This window comes from Lissotriton vulgaris, chromosome 5 (assembly GCF_964263255.1).
Source record: "Lissotriton vulgaris chromosome 5, aLisVul1.2, whole genome shotgun sequence".
In the NCBI taxonomy this organism is placed as follows: Eukaryota; Metazoa; Chordata; class Amphibia; order Caudata; family Salamandridae; genus Lissotriton; species Lissotriton vulgaris.
Window position 1 is genome coordinate 1,516,031,795 of NC_141693.1, and position 25,091 is coordinate 1,516,056,885.

The following is a 25,091-nucleotide window of genomic DNA, read 5'->3' on the forward strand; positions in this document are numbered from 1 at the left end:
AGACATTGCTTTTTGATAATTGATCTTATTTTCACTGGTGTGAGTTTTCCTCCAGAGTTTTTCCAGCCTCCTACATCTTTGCTTTTCCAATTTTAAGGATTCAGTATACCATATATCCCTCTTGGCCACAGACGGTTGTTTAACTGTTCTTAAAGGGGCCAAATGGTTTACCATGTCAGATAAGATGGAATCAAATTTAGACACAGCTGATCCAATCTTATCGGAGTCCAGTATTACGGGCTCAATCCAGACTTCCTTCACTGTTTCTGCCGTGATTTTATACCAAGGCCGACGTTTAACAGTCAGTATACTAGAGGGCTTGTTTAGTTTATTTATACCTTTAAGAGTAAATTCTAGCATACTGTGATCTGACCAAGTAACCGCTTTAAGATGATGACAGTATACCGAAGTGCAATTGGTGAATATTAGGTCCAGTGTATGGCCACCCCTGTGGGTAGGCCCGCTATTCTGTAACTCAAGACCCAATAAGGCCAGGTCAGATATTAGGGTTTTCGTCTCTGGATGGTCCGCTTTGTCCACATGAAAGTTGAAGTCTCCCAATAAGATAAACTTTCCTCCAACCTTCATGTGTTGGGCCAGTAATTCCACCAAAGCTAAGGTAAAACCAGCATTAGGTCCCGGGGGGCGGTAAACTAAGGCTCCCTTCCAACACTCCTTAGGTCCCAGTACAATTGAAAATATCATGACTTCCATAGTAGGCTGGGTAATCTGTTCTAGAACAATGACTTTAAGATGTTCTTTATGTATAATAGCAATACCACCCCCAACTTTTTCCGGACGGTCCTGCCGTAAGATTTTATATCCAGCAGGGATCCCCGATGTAATAGAAGGGGTAGTATGCGGCTTTAGCCATGTTTCAGTGAGGAAGCTTACCTCAGGCTTAAGAGTGTGGATAAGGTCCCATATTTGTAAGTGGTGTCGTGGAAAGGAGCGAACATTTAACAGGCAGCATTTCCAGCCTTCTATCATGGCATCGGTCTTCCTAACGTGGCCCCTGATAATTGATGTGTGTGTAGCCTGAAACCTACACCTGACACATGAAAAAGGTCCTTCAGGACTTGGCCAACAGGCGTTAATACAACTATCCAGCCCCTGAGGCTGTAGATTTAATAAATCGTAAGAGGAATAACTAATACGTGAGTATTGCGTGGAATCCATGACGATAGGGACAGAGTGACAGGCCCCAGGCCCGGTCTGGCACGGACGGGCACAGACGGGCCACTCTTTGGCTACTCTTCGGCTCCACTGCGCGCTCCCGCTGCGCGTACACAGGGAGGCGAGGGCTAAATAGCCCCGAGCTAATAACCGCTAGAGCGCTGACCGCTGAGCAGTGTGCAACCAGGAAGTGGTGTCCTCCCACCCTTTCCAATCAGGGCTCAGGAGGAAGCGCGAAAAACGGGCTGCAAAGCGGCTCGAAAGTGCCACTAAGCCCCCAGCAGTAAGTATACAATTCAGTGTGTGCAATGTAGAGTGTCACCAGTCAATTTAAAAAGTGTCTCAATCAAATTTTTAAAATTTCGTACTTTCAGGTCAGTAACATTAAAATAGTTTCAGGCACAAGCGCACTCAGCACAACATAGGTTTTTCACTGGAAGCTTAGGCGAGCGAGCGGGTCGGGGTGACGCTGCCACAATCACCTTTACCGCGTTCCGCCGATGTAAGGCTCCGCCTAAATAGCCCCGAGCCAATAACCGCTAGAGCGCTGACCGCTGAGCAGTGTGCAACCAGGAAGTGGTGTCCTCCCACCCTTTCCAATCAGGGCTCAGGAGGAAGCGCGAAAAACGGGCTGCAAAGCGGCTCGAAAGTGCCACTAAGCCCCCAGCAGTAAGTATACAATTCAGTGTGTGCAATGTAGAGTGTCACCAGTCAATTTAAAAAGTGTCTCAATCAAATTTTTAAAATTTCGTACTTTCAGGTCAGTAACATTAAAATAGTTTCAGGCACAAGCGCACTCAGCACAACATAGGTTTTTCACTGGAAGCTTAGGCGAGCGAGCGGGTCGGGGTGACGCTGCCACAATCACCTTTACCGGTATTGTATTGTACTGTAAATATATACACATATATATATATATATATATATATATATATATATATATATATATATATATATATATGTCAGAAAACTGGTATAATCCTATTTGTAGAAACCAGAGTCGAGGCCCCAATTGTGTTCTCAGTGCTCAAGGTTTATTTGGCAAAAAGATAAACAGCCCCAACGCGTTTCGAGGTAAGCCTACCTCTTGGTCACGGGTGCACCCGTGACCAAGAGGTAGGCTTACCTCGAAACGCGTTGGGGCTGTTTATCTTTTTGCCAAATAAACCTTGAGCACTGAGAACACAATTGGGGCCTCGACTCTGGTTTCTACAAATAGGATTATACCAGTTTTCTGACTTATTTAAGGATTGGCGATCCTGTCGAGCGCCCGCCGTGCAAGAGGCAGAAGCACGCCGCTTTTTCGTGTTGTATATATATATATATATATATACACATACAGCACTTCATACCACTAACGAGGCACTGAAGTGCACTGTGGATGGTGTATATACCTCTTCATTGGCTTTGCCTAGTCTGAAGCCTGTAGGTTACACGAACACCAGTTGCCTCACAGAGGGACACATTCATTTTGTTAGGCACAGGAGATTAAGTAATTTGCCCAGAATCACAATATGTTGAGCTTCTCAGCCGAGACTCGAACGTGGTTGCTTAGCCTGGAGGTCGACCGCTCTAGCCGTTAGGCCACATCAGCTTGTTAGTATATCACACAATGCACAACTTAATCAGTTCTACACACATGTAATAACTATTTAACAAAGCCCCCTATCCAGATAAGTGTTTACGGGGGTGGCAAGGTCTCAGTCTAACACATAGAAATGTAAAACATTTAAAGCGCATGGAAGGGGTGATTATACCGGACTGGAAACAGAAAGCTGGTCTGCAACATATTTTAATATCTCCTCCTGTGCGCCATACATGTGCTATCTCCTGCCGTGGCCGGGTGCAACTCTCCCTAACATATTGCATATTAGGCTACTCGGATCAATTTCAATTACAAGTATTTCACTCTGGAATAACGTAAATAACAAATAACGTTCCTTCGGATTTACAGGGGTGGTGAAAATACAGGTTTCTTCCTCTTCTTTTGTCCAACCGTATTTCACACAGTAAATGACACCTCGAGTAGCAATTAACAAAAGCAGTGGTGACAGCCTGTGTGTTACGGTAATTAATTTCCATTGAAAGCCTCACAAACGTCACCTGAGGTCTTTGCTATCTGTTGCATTTCTTCCTTTCTCGCCAGGCACGCTGCTAATAAACATTACGCCCGGATCACCATAAGAATTCAACATCCATTCCTGGAGGAGTTGAATGAGTTTTTAAAGTCGAGGCCCAATGGTATTAACTGCGCGAAGCTAGGGGCTCGGCTTCAGAAATTCGCGAACCAGCTGCAGCCTGGAGAGGACACAAGGGGCGGGGGGCCGCAGCTTCAGAGGAGGACAGCGCGGCACCCCAGCCAGGACCAGGGTATGTAAATAACAACAAAGGTTTTCCGGCTGCAGTAAGATTCTCTGGGGCTGTGGGCTGCGAGGACATAGTCACCACGGACACAGGAAGCTTCTTAACATGACCTTTAAAAGTCAGCTGTAAAAGCACTAGTTACAGCTGACTTTTAAAGGGCCTGTGCTTCGCGCCAGGTGCCGGGTGTGACGTCCCAGAGGCTAAGGCCAATCAGAGGCAAGCATTAGCAGAGAAGATGGTCGCAGGAGCAAACGCTGTGAATACGTATTGAATACGTATTCACAACATGTGCGCCTGCGGCCATCTTCTCTGTTTAAACTTTACATGAAGGACTGGTATGGCAGCAAGGTCCGCGGGCCGCCAATTAAGGCCGGGCGGGTCGCCAGCGGCCCGCAGGCCGTACTATGAGTAACCCTGCTTTAGAACTATCTAGTACTGTGCTAATCTCCGGTAGTTATCGATCCTAAAGCTACATCGCCCTATTTGATCTTTACTACACCCCGGCTAAAATCTCTAAATGGGGAGGTAGAGGGGGCTATAGCTGCCCAATGTGTGCCTTGGCAGCAGCTAATGATGTGCATTTGTTCTTCTCTTGCCCCAAACTAGGTTCATTTCTCCAAGATGTCCAATAATTTATCAACTTAAGTCTTAACATTCCGGCTCTCCTATATCGAGTTAGTAATAATGGGCTGTGAGTCGGACTGTCAGTATGTGCGTACAAGGTACGCCTCTGCTCTGTTATGCATTGCTATGTCTTTAATACGCCTTTGCATAACCTCAGAACGGATCAGTCCGGATGCCCCCACCTTTGTAAATTGGAGAGCGAGGATCCTCGCTCTCCATAATTTAGAATCAGCTGGTTTTCTGAGGGGGGTAGGAGGAGGCGGGAGCTGGGTCAGAAAATCTGGGCTCCATTCGTTGAATGGCTGAGAAATTAACATTTATTTGCATAGACCTATGTTTTTAGTTTATCCATTTGCTCTGAAATGGTATATGAGCGCTGTATGACCCACTCACCTCTTCCTTTCTCAGATGTTCTTTTTTTTTACTCGCCTCTTCTTTCTTCTCTTTTCTTCTTCTACCCTTGTATAAATATGTAACAGCTATAATTTTCAGCCATGTTTAAATTGTCATGTTGTTACCTTTTTGTTTTATTTTCAAGCTTGTACAAAAAAAAATATTTTTTTAAATAAAAATAATAAATATTAAATCCATATCAGATCTCCTGCTCCTCAGGAAAGCATTGAAAGACCAGCTTTTTAACAACTAAGATTTACATGCCTATTCACCCCAGAACTGTTTAGCCCACTATATTGGAAGCAGCACCAAGACACCTATAGGTATACGTGCGCTTTACAAATACTTTTAACATAACTAGCATAACATAACTGTTCACAAAAATAGATGCGTTCAGTAGGGTGTCTGTAACATTTCCATCAAGAATGGAAATCAGATGTCAAAGATCAATTCGTTCAGATTGGGCCCCAGCTCTTGGCAGTTTTTCTTAGATAGCTTTGTTTTAAGATTGGATCCATCTTTTGTGCCTAGGATTTCGTCTAGATCCAGTTTTGAGGAGCAGGTTATTCCTCCAAAATGTCCAGATTCTTTGTCTCAGAAGGAAATTGATTTGAACAATCTGTATGTAAAGAGGGCAGTGCTCATTTACACAGATACAGTGGCTCGGTTTAGGCAAACAGAAGCATTGTCTGTGAATTTTGATCCATCCCACAAAGGTGGCTGATTTTCTCTACAGACTTAAAGTTAGTTCATTGAAATCTACGATTGTTTTGGCCTACCAAAATCAGGGGGGGTTCCTCCTCTGGCTGGTATCCCAGGGAGATCCACAGGGGGCATGTCTGTGTCTTGGGGTGAGTATCAAGATGCTTCTTGAGAAACATTTGTAGGTCTGCTACTTGGACACATCTCTCTACATCTATCAGGCACTATAGGATTGATAATGTTAGTCAGGAAGGATATGTTTGGTGGAAAAGTACTTTCTGCTATGAATATTACAGTAATAAACTTATATTCATGCATGAATATGTAGTTCATTTTCATGTTAGCTTTCTTTACCACTGTAATTAGTTGATTTATTACTTGGGCAATTTTAATATGTAACAAAATAGATCAAGGAAGTGGGGCACAGGGGTAGTGCCTGAATTACTTGCTGGTAATGCCATTATTCTAAGCCCATTCTTCCTTGTTCTGATGATTACATTGCGCCCATCCCTCCCTTCCACTTCTCTAAAGGGTTAAGTGGTAAGGGATATATCAGTAGTTTTGGGTTTAGGAGCTTGGTATATTACAGGAGAACTCTGTAAGTATTAAGCATATATGCTGCTATTGGTGGGAAGAGTATGTTTTTATTTTTGTTGCAGCAGGAAGTTGGACTTGTTATACTTGTCGTCGGTGGCATGGCACCTCATATGTAATGATCGTAAGAGGGAACTACGGGCTCACAGTAATGGAATTACTGGCAACTGATTTAGGCATTAAAAGTCACCATTCATGAACGTGTTGTGGACGAATCATGAACAATGAAGAACAGTAGTGGCAAAGAGTATATCAGAAAGGTGGCATTTTGTTTACTGAAAACCTGAATTTCATATAGAAACGGCTGTGCCGCAGCTTCAGCAGAACACCTTTTTCTACTTGGAAATCCAAGCAGAGACTATGCCTAAGTTCCTAGTCGAAGCAGTCAAAGACTCTGCCTGGCATTCACAGTAGAAGCAGAAGAATATGCAGCCCTATAATATTTTCCTTTTTTTAACTACTTCTGTTGGTAATATGTAAAGGTAAAGCATTTATAGCACCCGTTTTGAGTGGTCCTGGTGTTTGGAACTGGAACAAAAAGATATATCCCGGTGTAGTTAAGATTTAAACTACACAGTTACAGGTACGTTTAATAATTGTAATAGAACATAAAGATAAAAAGCTTTTTTCCTGAAGAATGCCTAAGGCTGAAAGGGCAACTACATAGACAGAAACATGTTGATACATGGATAAATAATTCTAAGGGTCATTATGAAGCCTAGCTATAATTGATGTTAATCTTATGAGTGTGGGGGCAAAAATAAAGTCACAGTAACCCCATAACAGTATGTTGACAGTTTGGCCATACAGATTAGGATTTCTGAAAACATGCACACAATAAAATGGACAGAACCACAGTTACAATAAAAATGGACAGAGCCACTGTGGGGAATCCTTTTTCACACAGAACAAAGAGCTTTGGATTGGCCTATCCCAAATGAGGAGTGACCGAATGATGAAGCATGCTAATTAGCGTTGGTGAAGTTTTGCATGCGTTTTAATTGCTACCATAGGAAACAAAGAGTTGGAATTTTTGTACTACTCTCCCTTCACTCCCCGATTCATTGTACTATGCTGGGTACATAGACGTATGCTGCTTTGGTGCCTGACATATAGCTCACACTACTTTCTCTCCCCTACCCTACCCTCACTCTGGCAGAGTTCCACAGGTCTTGCTCTCTCCTCCTTGCTTCTTAACATCTATTCATAGCCAGAATTCCATGGGATCTCTCCACACTAGGTTTGCTTTACCAGTGGGCTACTGATAATGTACATCTCACGTTCTACCTCTTAGGACTTCCAGACCAGCTGTCTGCCCTGGGCCAATACCACCTGGCCAGCAGTTGCCTTCAACTTAATCAAACTAAACCACAATTGCTCCCGATGCGTTACAATACAGAGTGCTTTGAAAGGGGTCTCCCCTTCTACTTTCTTAAACACTAACATTCCAATGTGTCATCTTTTAGCCAGGTCTCAAACTCCTGCCTTAAATTAAGGCGGCAGCAAAGACTGCTTTTTTACAGATTCACCTCCCAAGACTCATCTTGTTGGTAATCCTGTGAATCACTTTTCTTAATGTAGCAGTTTTGGTCTACTTCCACCTAGACTATGCAGCCACTCTTCATTCCGCCTGCACGTTTGACAAAAGATGCATGCGTGATTAAACAGTTTATCTGCCCTGTAACCTCATTGCAATCACTTCCCTCCATAGGGTTTGTGAACTGCACGTTTTAATAGTTAAGGAACCATTAATCCAATTGTATAAAGACCTGGTTTTCTTTAAAACACACCCTAGTTTCTACCAAAAGTCATCTCTCTTTTAATCGTCAGTCAAACTGTTGATTTCCTCTCCTTTTTCTCTCAACCACAGTCGTTTGTGGTATACCCTCTACACACTTTAGATATTAAAAGGCCCTCATTTACTACATAGACTGAACCAAATCATTTAGAAAAAATCAAACAACTTTTAATAGCTTTTGGCGAGCCCCACCTAGGAAATACAGTTTGCAAAACTTGCCCTGCCAGATAGCTTGTAAAATGCATTTAATTTTGCTATGCCAAACACACAGTAAACTCTGTGCCTAAGGAATATTTAATTCCTAAACAAGCATTGACAAGTCAATAGGTCCGGAGTTGGCTCCTAGCCTTTTGACAGTTCTTGTTTTGTTGGTATCATGGTTTTTGCAAAACCTTACTGTTAGGGAAGCTGGTGCGTCCTCAACAATGTTAAAAAAGAATGGCCAAAGGCAAACATGTTTTTTGGTCTCAAAAAAGCACACATTACAGAGTACCCCTTGGCACTTAAGGGGACAACTTTGTGTGTGAATGTACTCCTTGTGAAAAGGGAGCATGCTATAGCTCGATGTGAAATCAGCAAATGGCTGAAGTAGACTGACGGATTGCCTTTTGATGCATGCGGCAGTGGGAGGAAGTAAAATGTGAATGACACAACCACAGAGTAATGGATGAAGTCGGTATACACCCGTTACAACGCATCTTTTACTCCGCACTACCATTACAACGCGACTTTTACTCCGCATACCATTACAACGCATTGCGCTGGGGGGCGCTCTAGGATAGGGAATAAGTATAATTTACTATCCAACACCTTCCCTAGGGTCCACGGGGACTGGAGTTAGAATAGTAAATTATACTTACCACTATCCAGCACCCCAAAGCGCTATGCGTTGTAATGGTATGCGTTGTAAAAGTTGCGTTGTAACGGTATGCGGAGTAAAAGTATGCGGAGTAACATGGTACATCCGATGAAGTCTGTCTGAAAACCTCTTTAAGAGACTGTGGTATACACATAATTTTAGTAAAAACAAAAAAGGTTTTGACAAAAGACAATCAGACTGGTACTGGCTGCTAGGCTCTTGCTTCCAAGAAGGAAGGAAAGAAGGCAAGAAGGGAGGAAATAAGGAAAGAATGGAAGTAAAATGGGGATAACTCGATACAGAACAGTTTCAAATGGACTCAACCTGGTATGCTGTGGAATAGCAGCAGTCTGATGAACAAAGGCCACTCTAAAAGCTATTTACAGCAGCGTTGTCAGGTGAAAGGAACTGATAACGCTGTATCCACCCTGTGCTCACATCAGAAGCATCCTGTAATTACATCAGGTTCCAAACACAAAGACAACACTAAAGTAATTATAAAGTAAAAACAAAAACACTTACTGAAGGGAACTACCTTTTGTGCGAATGTGCTTCTTGCGAAAGAGAAAAATGCAGGCACTCTGAGTTACGTTAGGCAGTGACTGAAGTAGGCTGACCCATTGCGATGTGCTGTATGCTGCAGTGGGCGGAAGCAAAATGTGAATGGCACAACAACAGACCGATGGATGAAGAGAGATGTCTGGAAGCCCCTTTAAGTAAGTATATTATAGAGATAATTTTAATAAATTTAAGTGGAGACACTGTGACTTTCCTAGGAAACATCCCACTTGCAGATACCTGTAAAGCTGCAACATGATCTACTGTCCCTACATTCACTACGCATTACTGTATGAACATTTATGATTGAAAATAAAGCTCAAGTTAAACTGTACTTAAAACTCTGTCCTAAATGCCTTCCATTACTACTTGCAAGTCATCGTTTTATGGAGTATGGAGATCGGTATTGCATTTTCAGTCGGTGCAAAGCATGTGATCTACATCAGCACATTCAGAAAACCTAAAACGCTACTTACCTGTAATAATTGGTTTGTAGCTTATAGTGCTCCCTGAATGCAAGTTGAGAGTATTACTTCAAATAGTCACACTCAACAATATATGTTTTAATACATATTCCTCCACTTCCTGCTTCTGATCTCTAAACATACTCCTAACCATAAGAGAAAACTACAGTCCAAGGTGGACTCTGTGTCCTGGTGCATTGTGGGTTTCGGGGAAGGTGTGATGAGTAACCTCGAAAATTGAACCTTTTCTTGAAGGAAAACAATTTGTAACATTTGCACCCAACACTAAATAATAAGAGTGTAAACAGCATGTGAATCTACAGTCCTATAAGCTATAAACCAATGGTTGCAGGTAAGTAGCATTTTCTTTATGGACAATAAGGCAGGCTTAGGCATTTACCTTGTTTCTTCTATTCCCAGACTTTCTGGTATATCTTGCCAAACTAGGTATTTGTGATAGATATGTTCGGCCACGTAGAAAGTTTGTTGTTGCTTCTTCAGTTATTGATTAGTGATCAGTTTTGATGTTTCCTAGAACTCTCTCTGTGGCCCAGGTTTCTCATATTGTCGAGCGGGGTTTTGAAAGAGTGGGGTTGCAATTGATTGGTAAGAAACCCATCCTAAGGGTGGTGCTCGAAAACATACCAGTGTAGGATAGATGTAAAGGATCACTTCCCTTTTTGTTTTCAATTTTCATCTGTTCTACAGTTCTTTCGTGAACGATTTGCTTGGGTTTTCAAAGTAATGTTTCCTCTTTTCGAAAATAGCCCTGGGGAGACACACCTTAACTGTGAGACTAATCTCTCTCGCTTGTAGCTCTATAATGTATCCTTCTGGTGCCCCAGAGGTTTTGTCCATGGTAATGAAGGGCATTGTGTCTAGTTTTTGTCCTTCTGACTTATTTAGGTTAAATTGTCTTTCAATGCAAACCATATTTCTTTTAATCTGTCCTTTGGTAAGGCTAGAACTCATGGTAGTTGTCCTTCAGCCTGTATCCTATCCTTATCATAAAGCTGTACCTAAGTTGTTGAAATCTTTTGTAGACTGCAGAAGATTCCTGATGGCTTTTAATTTAAATGACAAACTAGGATGCCACTCACTTAATCCTTGTAGTTTCCTTGGTTGCTGTTGTACTGCTCCTACTCATATACTGGATTAGCCGGAAGGCGCCTCTGCTTCGGCATCCCTCACTATGAAAGACTTTTCTCAAGAAGAGGCAAGTGTAGACAATCTCCTGATTACTTACCAGTAATGTCTCTTACTTCTATTCCTACATGTCTCCATGACAGTCCACCTTAGAGATCCTAGCCTTTGTTCCTGATGATGCTTGCGTACGCTCAGAGATTGGGCAGTCCATTTGTATTACTTGTAAATGGGTGGAGAGAGCAACCATCTCAGAACTTGGATTTAGTTGTGTAACTCTCTCAACAGGACTGTAACTAGGAGGAGTAGGGCTAGTAGTACTGGAGAGTACTGCCAGTAGTCTAAGCATTCGATAGGCTCCTACGTCTTCCAGTGGTCTTCTCTCATCATTGCACCGTTATCCGCTATGCCTCATGTTCCATCTCCTGCTCTGAACATTTGCACTCTTTGTTCTTCCTACTTTTGCTGGTTGTTTGCGCTCATTATTCGTGTCTTTAACTGTATTTGTGTTGCTTTAGATACCGTTCATGGTCCTAGTCTCTGATCTCTCAATAGTCCTGGAGCCTCTGCTCTTCCTCTTCACAGCCCTCCCGCTCCACTACCGAGTTGCTCACACTTCTCTGCTTTCCAGTATAATGTCATTTGTTCTCTTTGCCTTTTGATGTCTGCAGCCCCAAATCTTACTGTATTTTGCTGTTTCCCGTGCCCTGAGGAGGTCCATCCCGTGGCGCCAGGCAATGCCATCTTTCCTCCCTTCATTTCAATTTTTTGAAAGATTGCTTTGTTTCTTTTCTTTGTGAGTGCTTTGAATGTTAGCGAGGCGGTACATCTAGATTAGTTAGGTAAAGAAGTATGGGCTCGCCACTGCACCCCTGATTGCAGGAGAAATCCTAGGGACAGTGGGAAGATGTCTGACCTTGGTGATCGAAGTGCTCAGAGGCAGCGGTAAAGTGGTATGCCTTAAGTAATCAACAATCTAAGCCCATTGTAATAGTCTATTATTGCTTCTGTCTCTAACTGACTTCATGAAGTGCAGGCAAAAACTGAAAACCCATCTGTTCTTTCAGCTCTAGTCTGCAATCGTATATATTACCTCATCCCCTCGAAGTCTCCGCCTCCTCTTCCTTAAAGCAGGTTGATGCCACCTAGGCGGCATTGGCGCTATATAAGCACAATTAACTGAAAAAAGGTTTTCTCAATCGCTTTATCTTTTTGATATTTTTTGGGTGCATCTCTCTTCTCATATTGCCCCTCTCTTTGTGCCTTTAATTTATTCATTCTACTGTCTTCTCCCAAGCCTGTCATTTCTCTCTGTCCCTTTCTCACTCTTTCTGTTTCTCTTGTTCTCCTCTCTGCACTGCCTTTCCCTATCCACTCTCTCCCCTACCTTCTGTTCTCGCGCTGTCTCTTTCCTTCTCCAGTCCTCTCTCTCTCTCCTCATTTCCATCTCTCCCTGTGCTGCCACGTCTGACTTTAACTATCTATTCTTTCTCCTGAATTCTAATGTTCTCTCCGCCATCTCGGTTTTTTCCATTGCTCTTTAATTCCATTCCTTTCTATCTCTTCCCTGCTGCATGTCCCTTGCTCTCCCTGATCCCTACCTCTCTAACTCTGTGCCTTGGTTTTTTTGCCTTCCTCTCGACAGGTCCTACACGGAGGACGAGGAGGATGCAGTGGACACCGGCACCAAGGAACGCGAGACTGTTGCAGAGCGACAGTTTCAAAAAGTCTCTGTTTCTGGAGAAGAGAAGTGCGGTGTAAGCCTATCTGCTTGTACAGTTGCAAGGTCTTGACTTAGATTGCAGTGGGGATAGAGGCCCTGGTGGTTGTGATGACGGGGGGGGCTAGGGATGATAATGCTAGTAGCATTGCATGATGGTGGTGCTGCAGCTGATGGTGGTGGGGTTGGTAATGGTAGTGGAGCAAAGTTTTATTTGTAAAAAAGAAAAAAAATGAAGAAGGAAGTAGAAGTGCCAGTCCCCAACACTTTTCTTGGGCAGCTCAGCGAAAAGACATTGTTTGCCGAGGAGGAAGTCCCTAACTTCCTCACTTTACCCATGTCATGACTCAGGGCCACTGTTAGATGGAGCCCAGGAGTGCCTTTGGAAGCTGCAATCCAGACTCTGCATTCAACAAGGCTGGAGAGGACTCTGAACACCGTCCGGGAAGGCAGTACAGCAGACCTTTTATTTCAATTATCTTTTGTGACCGCTCCTATGGGCAGCCCGCAGTCAAGTATAACCCTACATAATGATAAAGGCTTGGAAAGAGCAAGAGTCTAGAAAGGCTGGGTTAAGTGTCAAAGTCAGTCTTTGGTGTCTGAGTGAAGAGGACTTAGGCATTAGGTAGTGGGGGGATTTGATTATTTAAATGTTTGGCCAAAGAGGCAAGTTATTTGAGGGTCTTCCGAGTCTGACGTCGTCATTTTCTACTCTCAAATGAAATGGTAGGGAGTGCACTGGAAGGATCCCTGTGTATGGAGAGGTCAGCCTACTTTGTTATTTATTAAGTGGATATCCGTTAATTGCTTCTATTCGGTGAACTTCTGTGAGGGAGAGCGACTCCAGACTTACCGTTTTCCTTCCCTCAGTTGCTGTGTAAAAACAGGGCAGCCCACAACATGGATGAGGCGGAAGAATGTGCATTAAAATCCTTAGCAAGCTCTTAACTGCTTCGCTGCTGATGACGAGCTGAGCTCGTCATCAGCTACGGCGCTCGTATGCTGATGACGAGCTGAGCTCGTCATGTAACGCAGTTTTTTGAAAATAGCCGCACACAGCGGGGAAAAGCTGCTGCAGCGATGCGGTTATCATATGTATATTGCAGCCCCTTTGGGGCACATGGGGCACAACAGCAGAGAATACCCAACTCAGCCAAAAACCCCTATACATCTAGGAGTTCACTACTTCAAGAGTCATTTTAGGGGACCCTCTATGAATTTTGCTGGTGGCTGCATAAGATTGTAATGCCCTGACATGAATCATTCTAAATGTAAAGAATCTTCAACTTTCTTAAATGAATGGCTTTCTCTGAAATGTTCTGTGATGCTCTCATCACACATTTCTTAGAAAAAGGCCAAAAAGCAATACATGCTCCACAGCTCAAAGGTATCATGAAACTCCAAGCACCCCAAATCAGCCGCACATAACCAAACACCTGAAAGAAGTACTCTTTGTAAGTTCTCCCTGTTGGACCATCCTTTAAGTAACTAGTGCCAGACACCACAAAATCATGATCTCCAGCTGACCAATGTCCTCAGCTTTCCTCAAGGAAATCCAGTCACAACTATTGCAGCTGTGAAAATCATTACCAATGCCTCACTACTGATTGGTAGCATGTCTAAAGAGCCCAAATGTTCATCCATCACACCAGTGCTAAGGAAAACTTGTCTGCATCCAAATACCCTGCAAACTACAGACCAATAGCAAACAGGTGCTACTAGGCTAAACTAATTGAAAAGGCTGATTACATTCAAATGAGTAAATTCACAGAAAAGATGAAATTCTTTCAGCTGCACAGACTAGCTTTCGTTCTTCCTGAGGAACAGGATCTATCCTAACACGCGGTTGTGAGCGGAACCTTGGCCACGCAGTTTCTCAATTCTTTTTTGCAATACTTATAAATCTGGAACAATATTCCACGTGACTGTTGTGAGTGACAGTGAACGCCTCCAGGGAATTAGTCCACTGTTAATAGTTTCCCGGTTTGAGAGTTACGCTTGAAGAATGATGATAGATTCTATGATGCTAAGTAGACGAGGTGAGATTGAGAATCAATGCTTTACCTTATTTAAGGATCTTTAAATAGTTAATTTTTGGCGCTTTTACCAAACTTGAGACAGAATATTATGAGGTTATTCAAGATGGTGTAAGAGATGATGAAGAGAAGATTCTGGTAGGACTTGATTCACCTACTTCTATGCCTTGAAGAAGTGTTTGTCCTAATTCCTACTGAAAAACATGCTGGCTGTGCTCTTTTGACTACAAGCAACTTTGAAATGCTGTTATGACAAGAGCCAGTTCTTTTGATCTTAATTAATTCTGGATGTGAATGATGTTATAAAGAATTAGATGTCACTTATGTCAAATGAATCTAATATAGTTTAATAGAGCCCGCAAGCCTAATTTTAATAGAATTCGTGCAAAAATTAAATAATGAATGATCTATTTGAAAGAAATGAGTAAGTTGCTATTTATATTATAAATGCCACAGCCCACAAACTCCAGAATTCATCTTTGGGTTCGGCTGTAAAAATTATCTATCCTAATCTGTACAATGGGCCAACTAAGAACATAAGTGGATGCTGATAGAGTGATCACCTTGATCCTACTTGACCTCTTGGCCGCGTTCAATGTGGTCCACCACCCAACAGCCTTAACCACACTGAAAAATATCCAAGGAAAAGGCTGGGATTGGATTACCTCGTTCATATTCAACTGGAACCACATTATCTCACTGCAACCTTTCACCTCCAAGCCCTCTCACGTGGCTACTGGTACATCCAGAGGCTTAACAATCTCTCCCCTTGTTTTCAACATCTACCTCAGACCTTTGCCTGGACTAATTTAATTGCTTGCTATGTCTTGTTACAACTACAATGATGACACCAAAATGATGAAATTCAGGAATCTCAACCCACCAAATTTGCACCCTGCCCGATCACGTTGAAAGAGTGGATGATCACCAGCCATCTTAAACTCAACCGAGACACAATCAGACTCGAGAGATGTGGAAAATGTGACCTGTGCATGTGATTCTGGCCTGGCCTACAAACCTAGGAGAAGCGCCTTTATAAACAATCACAAAAAAGCTAGGAGTTATTTTAATATGACACCATAAATAGATGATGTAGTGAATTCCTCACTAACATGCTCAGAATCTCAAGACAGATGTTCCTGTGTCTAGGCTTCACGCACAGAGTTCAAGCCACAGCTGTGCTTGTGCTTTCTTGCGTGTACTAAATAAATGATCGATAGGAGCGGAGAAATCCCTCCTATACAGATTACAAGGGGTGCAAAATATAGCTGCGGGCCACTTCAATACCTGAAAGCATTGGACCACATTGCACCAGCTCTTGTGACCTTGCACTAGTTCCCATTGTCTAGCCAGATCACATTCAAAGCATTTTGCATAATACATTTAGAACTGTTTGGAATCGGACAAACATTTTTTAGGCCAAAATTGGTTTCACACCGCCCTAGACAAAGTCTCCCACAACTGAAAGTGCTAAGCTACAACAAGTTCCAATTTTGGGGTCCGCACCTCAACCAACTTCTCCCACGCAGGCCACCCTACAACTAAACACTTCTACTACGAAACCGGCAGGTATTCCTCTAAATGTTCTGGACTGTATAGTGACACAATGCCACATTAATTTAAGTTGCGCCTAATGCAAGTACCAGATAGCTTAGAATACATGTAGGTGCGCCTTGTAGCTTGTGTTGAGAAGCTGGGTTTCTGGCCCAAAAGATACTTATGTCAGAGTTGTATCCTTTCCTCCAACGTGGGACCACTGATTTATATAGAAAAGGGGAACAGACCCCATCTAGTGGCCGCATCACCAAGAATAAGAAAACTGAGTCCCATCACCAGGTACGCATCACCAGATACGCATCCCTGATACTGATACTATGTCAGCCGGAGGAGAGGAAAGTATCCACAGGACCATAGGAGGGTCACAGAGTTCCATTACTAACACAGTCTTTCTGTGGATGCGGCCTCAAGGTTTTCTCTGCATGCAAGAGGTGGTGTATCTTAGGATGAACCACCCAACTTGAGGGGCATGGGATTTCTGTTAAGCTGCTCTTCGGCAGATAGAGATCAGTCCAATGAGCAGAGATTATTTTTGACTGTAAAACATTCTCAGCATCCCTGCAGCAGTCAGAGAGATAACTCCTTTACCTATGAGTCCTGGTTGAACTCGTAGGTAAATGGAAGATCTCTCAGCTACTCTACAGTGGACGGAGAACAAGTTCTACTCCTGAGATGTAGTCCTGCACATTAGAAGTCGATAGCAAACTGGAAAAATCCTCCAAAGACCAAGGATTGACGGGTACTGCAACAGAGCATCATTTGCCACAGTGTTGTAAGTGTGGACAATTGCTGGCCTGACAGTGAAGGCTCCCAGCAAGGAAGATACACTCCTGGCAAAGACCTTGCGCAGAAGACTAAGTGAGAACGTCCACATTGGCACCAAGGGGCACGATCCAACTGGCTGCGTTAGTACCTGTTGCCAGGATGGTCTGATTGTCGAGTGGAGGCAGATGATATTAATATGGACAATAAAAGCAGGGTAAGGTCTAAACTCAGGAGAGCTCTCGGGGAGGAGGGCAGGCTCTATACTAGCCGCCCCTCTTCTGAACCTTGAGAGATCAGATTGTCCAACCCGCCAGAACAAAATGAATCTATTAAGAGGATTACAGAACTTGTTTGCTGAGACTGGCCACAGGAAAAAAAAGCGTGTTGAGGACAAAAAAGTGAAAGATGGCTTTCTGCCGTCTAATGATTGCAGTGTGACCTATGCTGGAAGCACAGGGTCCCGTGAGGCCCTGAACTGGCAGGGACACAGCCCCTCTGTCAGGATGGAGCCGCATTCCAGGGTTTACAGATGGGTCATGCTCTCCATGTGCTACTTATTAGGGAATTTAGAAAAGAGGTCTGTCGCCCTCGTGACCAGCAGGCATAATCTTGTTGATTTGCAAAATACCGTGAGGGATTCAGGCTGGCGGATTAATAAGGCAAGACGTATGCAATGCGGTGTCCCACAGAGGGTCCAGGGACCTTTCGCAGACTAAAGAACAATGATAAAGGGGCTTGGAGCAGCAATGAGGATAACACTTGTTTGTCCATCACATGCTCCTCGTGTAGCTCAGTGCGCATGCTAAAACAAATATCAATTTAGTGACACTAACAAACCCCAATTTAGTGACACTAACTTGTGCTAAAACAAATCCTAATTTAGTGACACTAACTTGTGCTAAAACAAATCCCAATTTAGTGACACTAACTTGTGCCAAAACAAATCCTAATTTAGTGACACTAACTTGTTCTAAAACAAATCCTAATTTAGAGACACTAACTTGTGCTAAAACAAATCCCAACTTGGTGACACTAATGTGTGCTAAAACAAATCCCAACTTAGTGGCACTAACGTGTGCTAAAACAAAATCCAACTTGGTGACACTAACATGTGCTAAAACAAATCCCAACTTAGTGACCCTAACGTGTGCTAAAACAAAACCCAACTTGGTGACACTAACATGTGCTAAAACAAATCCCAACCTGGTAACGCTGATGTGTGTTAAAAAGAAACACAACTTGGTGAAGCTAACGCACATGCTAAAACACAACTCAACATCGAATGTTAATCTGTGTGCTAAAACAAAACCCAACTTGGTGAAACTGACACGTGTAGGCACTAACCTGTGTGCTAAAACGAAACACAACTTGGTGAAACTAACACGTGTGCTAAAACGAAACACAACTTGGAACACTAACCTGTGTTTTACAACAAAACCCAACTTGGTGACATTAACGTGTGCTATAACAAAACACAACCTGGAACACTAACATGTGGGCTAAAACAAAACCCAATTTAGTGAAACTAACGTGTGCTAAAACAGAACCAAAGTTTAAGACACTAATCTCTATGCTAACGTGTGCTAGAACAACACCCATCTTGAGGATACTAGAGAGTGATACTAATCTCTATGCTAACGTGTGCTAGAACAACACCCATCTTGAGGATACTAGAGAGTGATACAACAAAACGCAACTGGATGACACTTATGTGTGCTAAATCAAAACCAAGTAGGCGATACTAACACGTGCTAGAACAAAGCCCAACGTGTAACACTAAAGTGCTAAAATAAATCCTAGCTTAGGGATGTTACTGGGGGAACTTGGAGACATAAACCCCTGGTTGTACTTAATGGGCATCTGAAACATGTATTTGTCCCGCCTACTTACTTGCGTCAGAAAATGATAATTTTTATCAGTTATAATGTGCAAAGTTTGTAAAATATTGGTCAAGCTCATTTCGAACTCTCGCACATAGAGGGTGGATTGGTAAAGATAGTGAAACTAAGGTTGTTTGGCGACTGCCTATATGGAATAGTGAGCGCTTGGTGCTAGGCACGCGCTCATCGGGCTGGCTGGCACATGCCAGGGATTGTGCTCTTGCTCATGAGTGCAGCAGTCAGTCTTGGCATGCGTTCACTCGCTTTTACAGTGCTTGCCAATCCCTGGAAGCAAGGATCTCGTTGAATGCACTTTCTGCTATATTTGGCCCATTTCGTTACATTCTCCCCTTCAGTGGAACATCGTGTTCTACCACCAGCCTTCCAAAAGCAATCGGAAGCTTCCAAAAATAAAATAAAATGTGCCTTTTTCGTTCAAAATGCGCACTGTCTAAAAACGTGGCTTGAGCTTATATTGTTTATTGCAGTTGCAAAATATTTTCAAAAACACGCAAAAGATGCAGAAATACAGAAGTCATTAAAACCTAAGTGCTTGAATATGAAATGGGTTGTTGAAGACTATGAAGTGTGAAAGGGAAGAGTTTTGCTGTGCCTGGCTGAACTGTCACTCCTCGTTGACATTTCGCCATGTTGAAGGTTTTGTGACTCCGCCATATAGCGTGGAGGAGTGCTGTGATTTGCGTTATGCGCATTAAGCATATTTAGATTCAATCCATCTGTGGGATCAGGCCTCTGGAGGAGCACCATGCCTGCTGTGGCCTTCACATAACATCCCTCCGGGTTACTTGCTCAAGAAATGGAATTTGCTGCCTGAAAGTGAACATGTGTAAACCCCTTGGTAATTCATAAGATCCTATTTCGCATATTGTAGTAGCTTTTTCTCTCTGTTTATCCACTGGAAGTGAAGTGGCTCGGAGGCTGTGCCTTTGTTAATATTTTGCTTGTGTGGATTCTGATTGCGGTACACGTATGTATGCCAGTCCAAACCCTGCCATCTCATGGACGAGCTCACTGCTCAGCTAACTGCGGGAAAGGCTAGAATTGACTAAGTCCACCACCAAGATCCACATGCCCTATGTGGCAGTCAGGGAGCTAGACATCAGTCCTCCATTTGGTGGCAAATGAGGACGCAAGCCTGCGAGAGAAGCAAATACGTCTCGGAATTCTTGCACAGGCTGATTTTTGCTGAAAAAGTCTGAGGTTAGAAATAGTATACCTACGTATTCCTCGAAAATTGTAGATACGCATCGCTTCACAAATACTCAAAGCACTAAGTCTTGTGGGTGCCACTTTAAAAGATTCTTAATGTTATTACTTGCTACTTCTGATAGCAGAACTAGCTGTGCTAACCCTAAATCAGAGCTAGCCTGATCTTAGTTATTACAGGCAACGTCCAAAATAGGATGAACCTTGGTTTAACAAAGTAAAGAGGTTTATACAAATGTTACAGGGTAAGAATGCGAAGGGGTGTAAGGAAGGAGTTCAGCAGTGTGCTGAAAGTGGCATAAACTCATTGTACGTGTGCTCTCCCAGAAGTTTGAATCTTAAATTCAGCCATCTTCCACCAACACCTAGGTACCCTTCACTGACCTCCTTGATGCCGCTAAGAGTGTGGTAAAGGCCCTCTTTATCCGTGAGAAGTACATGGCCCTGTCCCTACAGAGCTTCTGCAAGACTACTGCACGGTACCTGCAGGAGCTGGGCGGTAAACCACAGGAGACGGAGGAACATGAGGAGACACCAGAGAGTCCAGAGGAAGGAGGTGAGGACCGGTATAGGGATGAAGGACGAGAGAGACCATTGGGAAGAATGGGAAGGGCTTTATTTGAAACAAAGAAGTCCAGGGGTTACTAGAATGATCAAGAGGATAAATATGGGCTTTAAAGAAGGAAACCTAGAGCAACAGGGAGGTAGATAAAGTGTTCCTAGGGGCAGTTGATGTGGAGTGTGACTTAGGAGAGGAGCATGCTTCTTCAGTCGGCAGACCAGACTGGAAGAATATGGACTGGGGATGTCTAGACTAGGATGAGCTAATCTCAGAAAAGGGCGGGGATAGAAAGGCAGGGGACCAACTGCATAACAAATTGTGTGGTGGATGAAAGGACTGTGAGATAAATGGCTAGGATGAGGAACACTCAGGTCAAGGAGCAACCTGACTGAGGAACGGTGCAGGCAGCCGACCTGGTGTTGGGAGAGTTTGGTGCAGCTGGAGATTTTTGATAGTTTGTTTGAGTGGGAAAGGACTGTGACTGGAACCCCTTATAGAACAACTTGTGGCCCAACAGAATCGGCCAGAGGGCAGAACCTCGACAGCCTGAGGAATGAACTGCCTGTTGGAGGATACTCCTGGTGGAGAAACAACCTGCGGAAGGGCAGCTAAGGCACATGCAGCAAGATGGGGAAAAGTCTGGTTTACTGTAGAAAAGGTGCAGCCTGGGTTAATAATGAATTGGAGATGGGACAACCTGGGGCGGTGCAGCCTGGGCGAGGTACAACCTGGGCTGGGCAAGCCTGTTGTAAGGCCTGCAGTCGTTGGGATTAGATCATCCAGAAAGTAAACCTGGTTTCCGGTTGAGGACAACAGATTAAAGGAAGGATTTATGAGCAAGGATCAGGGACTTAGGTGATTACACTGCCCCCATGCTCTCCTTTAACATACTGTGCTCTTATCCTGTTCTACAGACATCTCTATGCGATACCCATTCGCCCGTCAACACCCATATGAGAAATGTGATCCCGAATCCATGCCGGAGGACATGGGCTGTGGTCTCAAGATGGTGCATGGTGTGGTCCATGTGTACAAGAAGAAAGATGTCATGGACAAGTAAGAACCTCTCGCCATTGTAGGAGGAGAAGGGCCTAAGTGTCCAGTTTGCAGGAGGTTTTAAATTCACCAAACAAGATGAGTCCCTAAAGGGAGCTGGGAGAATCTTGGTGTTTGAGATCTGTGGGTTTGTTGTGAGGGAGAAAGATCCCATGTGTTTTTAGGGTCTTGAAATGTTAAGACTGTGGAGCAACTCCTGGTTGACACCTCAGTTGCTCATGCTGTCATAGGCATTTTCTTTGATATCATGATACAATGGTTCCCAATGTCACCTCATGCTCTAGTGTCTCTCCGTGTTACTCTGTGGGTGCCTCTCTCTCTGTCTCCCTCTCTCTCTCGTGTGTACTGTGGTATGCTTCTCTCTCTGTAGACATTGTAACTCACGCTTATCTGTTGTATAAAGAGTGCTTACATGGCTCTTGTCACTGTAGGGCGTAGGTGATGACACACACACACACACACACACACACTGCATCTTTGTACATCTACGATCTCCCTCCTTATCCCTATGTGTCCCCTGGCAGCTTCAACATGTGTGACTCCTGCCCCTACATCAATGCACTCATATCTACATGGTCTCATTATTTTACATTTGGAGTCACATTGGTACTGTCCTGTTATTCCTGCTCAACCACCAAGTGCTCACACCTGCGCTTCCTCACTATCCCCGCCACGTGCTCACACCTGCGCTCCCTCACCATCCCCACCATGGGCTCACACCTGCACTGCCTCACTATCCCCATCAAGTGCTCACACCTGCGCTTCCTCACTATCCCCGCCACGTGCTCACACCTTCGCTCCCTCACTATCCCCACCATGGGCTCACACCTGCGCTGCCTCACTATCCCCACCATGGGCTCACACCTGCGCTGCCTCACTATCCCCTTTAAGTGCTCACACCTGCGTTGCCTCACTGTCCCCACCGTGGGCTCACACCTGTGCTGCTTCACTATCACCTCCATGTGCACACGCCTGCGCTACCTCACTATCCCCTCTAAGTGCACACGCCTGCGCTACCTCACTATCACCTCCATGTGCACACGCCTGGGCTCCCTCACTATCCCCTCCAAGTGCTCACGCTGCGCTGCCTCACTATCCCCACCAATGATTCACACCTTCGCTCCCTCACTATCCCCCCATGAGCTCACACCTGTGCTGCCTCACTATCACCTCCATGTGCACACGCCTGCGCTGCCTCACTATCCCCTCTAAGTGCTCACACCTGCGCTGCCTCACCATCCCGTCAAAGTGCTCACGCCTGCGCTGCCTCACTATCACCTCCATGTGCTCACACCTGCGCTGCCTCACTTTCCCCTCCATGTGCTCACACCTGCGCTGCCTCACTATCACATCCATGTGCTCACGCCTTCGCTGCCTCAGTATCCCCACCAATGGTTCACACCTTCGCTCCCTCACTATCCCTACCATGGGTTCACACATGCGCTGCCTCACTATCACCTCCATGTGCACACGTCTGCACTGCCTCACTATCCCTTCCATGTGCTCACGCCTTCGCTGCCTCACTATCCCCCCATGAGCTCACACCTGTGCTGCCTCACTATCACCTCCATGTGCACACGCCTGCGCTGCCTCACTATCCCCTCTAAGTGCTCACACCTGTGCTGCCTCACCATCCCGTCCAAGTGCTCACACCTGTGCTGCTTCACTATCACCTCCATGTGCACACGTCTGCACTGCCTCACTATCCCTTCCATGTGCACACGCCTGCACTGCCTCACTATATCCTCTAAGTGCTCACACATGCGCTGCCTCACCATCCCGTCCAAGTGCTCACGCCTGCGCTGCCTCACTATCCCCTCCAAGTGCTCACACCTGTGCTGCCTCACTATCCCCTCCAAGTGCACACGCCTGCGCTGCCTCACTATCCCCTCCAAGTGCACACGCCTGCGCTGCCTCACTATCCCCTCCAAGTGCACACGCCTGCGCTGCCTCACTATCCCCTCCATGTGCACACGCCTGCGCTGCCTCACTATCCCCTCCATGTGCTCACACCTGCGCTGCCTCACCATCCCGTCCAAGTGCTCACACCTGCGCTCGCTGCCTCACTATCCCCTCCAAGTGCACACGCCTGCACTGCCTCACTATCTCCTCCAAGTGCACACGCCTGCGCTGCCTCACTATCCCCTCCAAGTGCACACGCCTGCGCTGCCTCACTATCCCCTCCAAGTGCACACGCCTGCGCTGCCTCACTATCCTCTCCAAGTGCACATGCCTGCGCTGCCTCACTATCCCCTCTAAGTGCACACGCCTGCGCTGCCTCACCATCCCGTCCAAGTGCTCACACCTGCGCTCGCTGCCTCACTATCCCCTCTAAGTGCACACGCCTGCGCTGCCTCACCATCCCGTCCAAGTGCTCACACCTGCGCTCGCTGCCTCACTATCCCCTCTAAGTGCACACGCCTGCGCTGCCTCACCATCCCGTCCAAGTGCTCACACCTGCGCTCGCTGCCTCACTATCCCGTCCAAGTGCTCACACCTGCGCTCGCTGCCTCACTATCCCCTCCAAGTGCACACGCCTGCGCTGCCTCACTATCCCCTCCAAGTGCACACGCCTGCGCTGCCTCACTATCCCCTCCATGTGCACACGCCTGCGCTGCCTCACTATCCCCTCTAAGTGCTCACACCTGCGCTGCCTCACTATCACATCCATGTGCTCACGCCTGCACTGCCTCACTATCTCCTCCAAGTGCACACGCCTGCGCTGCCTCACTATCCCCTCCAAGTGCACATGCCTGCGCTGCCTCACTATCCCCTCTAAGTGCACACGCCTGCGCTGCCTCACCATCAGTGGGGACTGGTGCCTCAGAAAAGTTGTGGATGAGAATTGTGTTGCAAGGGAGCTAAATCCAATGAATAAAAGGGTAGTTTGAGAGGCTTCTTCCCCAAGACAACTTTGAAAAACGAGTAGTAAATGGTGCATTTTAAAGGAAATTTGAGAAAGCAGGCGAATTATAAAGCAATTGTGAACGTATAGTCTTGAAATATTTAAATACAATAAAAACGGTCCCATATCTTACGCATTAAATATTTTCAACTATTATTATATTGGGGGAAAAACAAGATTTAATTTTCACTGCTGTTCCACTCTATTCTGCCTGTATGCAGACAAAACAGCGTACACTACTATGCAAAATCCTTCTTCCACCCATGGCACCCATTTAGCCTGGACTGGACGAAACCCTCGGCGGGCCTTTCACAGCTAATATATGTGGCAAGACCTCCCTGGGCCTCCCAGTGACTCCGGCATTGGCAGAGAAGGCCTCTGATTGATAAGGCCCTTGTGATAAATAACGCATGGCGCACCACAGAGAGAACACGCGTCTGCCTGGAGCCAGATTAAGGGAGATTTCATTTATATGTAGCTTTAGAAAGCCGAAAACCAGGGTATCCGCAGATCAAATTGCAGCGCTTCCTCTCTGGTTAGGGGAATGTTTTATTTTTAATCCGGTGATAATGGGACAGACTGCAACGATTTTTACAAACGGCATTTTATTGATACTTCATCGATTGAGGCTATTAGGAGAAAATAGACTATCTTGAAAGATAACACAGATCAGATCCGCACGGCAGTGGCCGCCACTGTGCGAGACTC

At 44.9% G+C, this 25,091-nt stretch overlaps 1 protein-coding gene and 1 long non-coding RNA gene across 8 annotated transcripts in view; one reads left to right on the plus strand and one right to left on the minus strand.

Annotated features, from left to right (window-relative positions):
- AMPD2 (adenosine monophosphate deaminase 2) overlaps nucleotides 1–25,091 on the plus strand; it is a 664,925-nt gene that overhangs the window by 483,932 nt on the left and 155,902 nt on the right. For all 7 annotated transcript variants that reach the window (XM_086923574.1, XM_086923576.1, XM_086923572.1 and 4 more), the window contains 3 exons: nucleotides 12,321–12,432; nucleotides 20,230–20,416; nucleotides 21,337–21,478. In XM_086923574.1, the coding sequence (XP_086779700.1) occupies nucleotides 12,321–12,432; nucleotides 20,230–20,416; nucleotides 21,337–21,478 (441 nt within the window). The remainder of the gene's footprint in view (nucleotides 1–12,320; nucleotides 12,433–20,229; nucleotides 20,417–21,336; nucleotides 21,479–25,091) is intronic.
- Nucleotides 16,931–19,039, minus strand: LOC147712899 (uncharacterized). The gene is made up of 3 exons (XR_015295773.1): nucleotides 18,377–19,039; nucleotides 17,823–18,314; nucleotides 16,931–17,581 (listed from the first exon to the last, which is right to left on the minus strand). It is a non-coding gene; the product is annotated as an uncharacterized LOC147712899 (long non-coding RNA).